The 5,428-nt window shown below is 42.3% G+C and overlaps 1 protein-coding gene across 1 annotated transcript in view; it reads left to right on the top strand.

Annotated features, from left to right (window-relative positions):
* The window catches only part of ABCA4 (ATP-binding cassette, sub-family A (ABC1), member 4), a 132,401-nt gene that overhangs the window by 106,528 nt on the left and 20,445 nt on the right, over window positions 1-5,428 (top strand). Inside the window, exon 34 of the mRNA XM_010860511.1 lies at window positions 4,498-4,613. Coding sequence (XP_010858813.1) covers window positions 4,498-4,613 — 116 coding nt within the window. The remainder of the gene's footprint in view (window positions 1-4,497; window positions 4,614-5,428) is intronic.

Genomic DNA, 5,428 nt, shown 5'->3' with positions numbered 1-5,428 from the left:
CTTGCCACCTCTTCTTAATATCTTCTGCTTCTGTTAGGTCCATACCATTTCTGTCCTTTATAGAGCCCATCTTTGCATGAAATGTTCCCTTGGTGTCTCTAATTTTCTTGAGGAGATCTCTAGTCTTTCCCATTCTGTTGTTTTCCTCTATTTCCTTGCACTGATCACTGAGGAAGGCTTTCTTATCTCTTCTTTCTATTCTTTGGAACTCTGCATTCAGATGCTTATATCTTTCCTTTTCTGCTTTGCTTTTTGCTTCTCTTCCTTTCAGAGCTATTTGTAGGAGTTTACCCTAACTCCCCCTCAAATATTGCATTCTTACCCAAAAACATTTATCGGTTTCTGACCCAAAATTCAAGTTTAATTGCATGTTCAACATTTTTATTTGCTAAATCTGGAAACCCTATCCAGGGGCCTTATTTTGATTTCCCAACCAGATCTTCATTATATTAGATGAGCTACCACTTCAGAGAACATGAAGAAAAAGCTATGTATCAAATCAGAAGCAGACTACTACCTCAGAATCAGAATTGGTGGGGGAAGAAAGGGTCAGGATGGGCTACTGTACTACAGGTCACAGGGTCCAAATGACTTGACAGCAGAGGTCTGCTTATAATGTGGGAGTTGCTTGACACCAATTCCAGTCTATTCCAGGCATCTCGGGACCAAGATACTTTGTTTTATCTCAACATTCTAAGACTAACATGAAGATGTTAGTCTTCCACTTCATGTGAAGATAGAATATGTCATGATGGAGACCAACACAACCTTTTCCACTATGATTTTTAATAATGATGACAGATTTAGGGTTTATGAAGACATGCTCTCTTCTCTCTTACTCAACTTACTAAGTAGCCATCATTTAACAGTGTAAAACCAGAAATCACCGGTAGCAACTAATCTTTTCTCTAGCTTCTGTCTACCTGAGGAAGCACTTATGAACACATGGGGAAGAGGTCAGAGACAATAAGCCTCCCTTTGAACAAGAACATCACTTGTAGTCACTCATGTTGGCCTGTGCTTAAACATGAGTGAAGCTAGGCTCTCCTGCACTGAAAAGCTATTAAAGTGCTGGGTTTGCATCCTATTTTTTTTTTAAGACAAGGAATAGAATTTAGAGTTGAGGCTGACCCACGCACGTGCCTGGCTATAGACAGAGATCTCTGAGCCTAAGGACAAATTTGTGGACAGAAAGACAAAGCGAGTGTCTAAATGGGAGATGATTCTAGCAAAGTAGACACTTGGCAGTCTAATGAAGAGCTTGGAAATGGTGACTATGATGCCAGCAGGCTTCCTGATGCTCTAGAATTTTACGAATGGCCTGGAATCATTTCAAGGAGCTATATTGTTGGGAGTAAGCACCCTCGTTGGCCAATGGTAAAAAGATAACATTGGCCTGGAGGTCATTGTTGAATAAATGAACAAACACATTGTTTATATCATTCACTCAGCACATATGTGATGTTGTAAGTTCTTATTTTTATTATTTTTTTTAAATTTTATTTTATTTTTAAACTTTACATAATTGTATTAGTTTTGCCAAATATCAAAATGAATCCACCACAGGCATACATCATCTGTTTTTCTTTTCTTTTAAAGTTTGAAATAACCACAAACTTATAAAAACATTGAAAATACAGTTTTAAACTTTTTTCTGAGCCATTTGAGAGTAACTTCTTCATAAGATACATACACACACACACACATTGCATTTTGTTGCCCTGTCTCTTCAGTCTCCGTCAGCCTGGGTTGGATCCTCCCTCTTTCCTTGACACTCATGACTTGACACTTTTGAAGATCGTAGACCAGTTGTTTTGCACAATGTCCATTAGTTGGGGTTTGCCTAATGTCTCCTCATGATGGATTCAGGTCATAGCAGCAGTTTCATGAAAGCATGCTCTAGCCTGCTCACTACACGCTATCAGGTAGCTTCTAATTTCAGTTTGTCCTATTACTGGTGATCACTTTTTTCACTCGATTAAGATGGTGTCTGCTGAGCTTGTTCACTGTAAAGTTACTCTTTTTCCCTTATAATTCATCAGGATTTGGAGAGAGGTACTTTGAAGCTAGGGCTTCCCTAGTGGCTCAGTGGTAAAGATCCACCTGCCAATGCAGGAGACATGGGTTCAATCTCTGGGTCAGGAAGATCCCTTAGAAAAGGAAATGGCAACCCACTCCAGTATTCTTGCCTAGGAAATCCTATGGACAGAGAAGCCTAGCAGGCTACAGTCCATGGTCTCACAAAGAGTTGGACACCACTGAGCACACATACACACAAACACAAACAAACATACAAACAAACACAGAAGAGTCTTCTGGGCTAAAGTCCGTGGGGTCGCAAAAGAGTTGGACGTGACTGAGTGACTAAACAACAACAACAGACATTTAAAAATTATTTCTACATCTCCCTTGTCTTTCCAGGGTTTGAGACCTAAGTTACCATTAAATGAAAGAATTAAGTAAGTTCTAATTTGATATCAATTTTCCAGGTTACTAAATATTTTTCAATGAAAAATATTGGGGTATCAATGATATTTTTAGATGGCCTCCACAATAAGATGAGAGGAGTTATTTAGAAACTTAAAACTTCCACTAAAGAAAACACATTTTTTTGTTTGTTTGTTTTCTTTTTTTTTCTAATTTTATTTTATTTTTAAACTTTACATAATTGTATTAGTTTTGCCAAATATCAAAATAAAACACAATTTTTAAAGTTTTCTAGCCTCATGGAGTCCTATTGAAACAGAGTAAGTTCCCCAACAATAAAGTAATCTTTTAAATTTCATCCAACACAAAAGTAAAACTGTAACAATACTCAAGAGATTGCTTTACCTCAAAGGAAAAAAGATCTGTAGGGCAGCTGAGAGGTCACTTTCTTCAAGTCTGTTTCTGGAACGTGGACGTCAGCCACGCACAGACATTTAAAAATGTCCTTCCCCAGGACATGACTCAGTGACTGAACAACAACTTTGAAGTTATGTAAATATCCTGGTTTTTTAAATCAAACTTTCCATTTATTTGTATGTTTATTTATGCTTTTATGGAGTCACGGTTCCTGTGTTAATCCAGATTACAATCTGATACCATTCTTACTGATTTTGGTGCTCAGATTATCCCGTTTGGCCAGTGGGAACTCCTCCACCCCAGCTCCCATGCCCTTTGGACTTGTGTCCACATGTTCCTTGAATTCATCCAAGTTCTCTGCCCAGTCCTACCCTGGAGTCAGTCATCTCCCCAAGGAGTTCTGGGTCCTTCCAGTGGAAGATGTCCTTCAAAACCAAGACCTTGGTGGTGAATATATTCACTGCCCCTGGGGTATCAGTGGTCCCAGGCCTTCACGGTGGAGACAGCTAGGTGAGATGCGCACGTATCTACATAGACATGCACACATTACATCTGTACTTCATCTATATGCTGAACTAAACTGAACAATTGTTGTTATTGCTATTTAGTCACTAAGTTGTGTCCAACTCTTTTGCAACCCTACGGACTGTAGCCTGCCAGAGTCCTCTGTTCATGGGATTTCCCTGGAAAGAATATTGGAGTAGGATGCCATTTCCTTCTCCACTGGATCTTCCCAATCCAGGAACTGAACCTGCCTCCGCCATTGGCAGGAGGACTCTTTACCACTGAGGGACCTGGGGATCCAACAAAACTGAACAAAACATTTACTAAAAAAACACCACCAGTTCCAATCCAGCACTACAGGTTCACTCTGGTTTCTGTCTTTCCATATTTGTAACTCCCTTCTCCAAAAGTGAACAACTGGTTGCTGCTGCCCCTGACTCATTTACCTGCCTGAGCTACATACCTGTATGTAGCAAGTTCCCCATCTCTGCCTTCGTCCTCCCCGCTGTGTGGACACCCTCCTCTCCCTCCTCCAGCCACCTGCCTTCTTGCGCAGGCCATCCCCGTTCTGCTCTGGCTCTGATATCGCACACCAGATCAGCCCCTGTAAGGACACCATCCTGACCCCGCCTGGGGCTCCAGCACCCCGTACCAAGTCACTTCCATGGATATCCTTCTTAGGTTCTCATTCTGCTTGGGACCATTTTGACTCCTCCCCTACCCTCACCATGGCTGCCCACCTTTCCCTGTCCAGTCTGATAGACTAAATTCTGTTAAGAAGAGAGGGGAGGAAGTGATGTGAGGCCAAGGATTATACTATAAATTTTTCTGAATTCTGGAGACATGCTTAGAAAGTAGAATCAACAGGACTTTGAGACTGATTAGAAAGAGGAGAAATCAGGTGGAATTTTATAATTCATTGTTTCAAAAGATACAACTGAAGATTCCTGTGCAGGGAGGTGGGGGTGAAGTAGGGTAGGAGGACGAAGGACACCTTTACATACGTTTGCTAGCCAAGAACTGCTTATACAAATAGAGTCAGAATCCCAAACTGTAAGTACTGGAGGAGCCTGGCCCAGCCCATGTCTTACTGAATGAGAAACAGAAGTGCAGAGATTAAGGACCTTGCTCCCCTCTTCTCTCTTCAAGATGAATTACACTGTAAGTGCTGCACTGGTGGTGGGCATCTTCATCGGGTTTCAGAAGAAAGCCTACACTTCTTCAGAGAACCTTCCAGCCCTTGTTGCGCTGCTCATGCTGTACGGGTGAGTTGTGTGGACCCTTAGCTAATGAGAAGGGAAGCCAGGGGAGGAGCTTGCTCTTCTGACAGAAAACCTGGGTTTCCAGTGTCAAGATCAGCTTCTAGTTCCTGGCAGGGTCTGTGGCTGCTGATCAGGAATCTGGCTGGCTTCTGTTTCTGACTCCATGCATGGAGGTGTTCCTGCAGCCCAGTGCACTCAGGAACAATGGAGACACCCATATGGTTTGAATCTTAATCCTCCTCCACTCAAACTATGGCTTGACCAAAGTCTGAGAATCCATCACTGCCCAGTTCCTCACTCAGCTCTGACTCTCATTCATCTGTGGTCAATCTGTCCATCTCAGTGTCTCCTGTACCAGCCAAAAGTTATTTGTACATAGAAGACTACAGCTGAAAAGTCATTCCTGGGTCAGGACCAGAAAATAACACAAGGATTAAATCCAATAGAATTACAGAGCATACAACTTTATATCCAAGCCCACCACTTACTATACATATAACTGCTGCTGCTGCTGCTGCTGCTAAGTCGCTTCAGTAGCATCCGACTCTGTGCGACCCCACAGACAGCAGCCCACCAGGCTCCCCCGTCCCTGGGATTCTCCAGGCAAGAACACTGGAGTGGGTTGCCATTGCCTTCTCCAGTGTATGAAAGGAAAAGTGAAAGTGAAGTCATACATATAACTGTAGACAAGTAATTCACCCCACTGGGGCCTGAGTTTCCCCATCTGCAAAATGGAGATCAGGATACCTGGCCCTTCCTACAGGAGCCAGCAGTGTCTTGCCAGAGCAATGGCCTCTATTCATCTCTCTTAGAGAATT

The sequence above is a fragment of the Bison bison genome, unplaced genomic scaffold, assembly GCF_000754665.1.
Source record: "Bison bison bison isolate TAMUID 2011002044 unplaced genomic scaffold, Bison_UMD1.0 scf7180017864466, whole genome shotgun sequence".
In the NCBI taxonomy this organism is placed as follows: domain Eukaryota; kingdom Metazoa; phylum Chordata; class Mammalia; order Artiodactyla; family Bovidae; genus Bison; species Bison bison.
The sequence above is the reverse complement of the archived record's forward strand: the minus strand, read 5'-3'. Positions and strand labels throughout refer to the sequence as shown.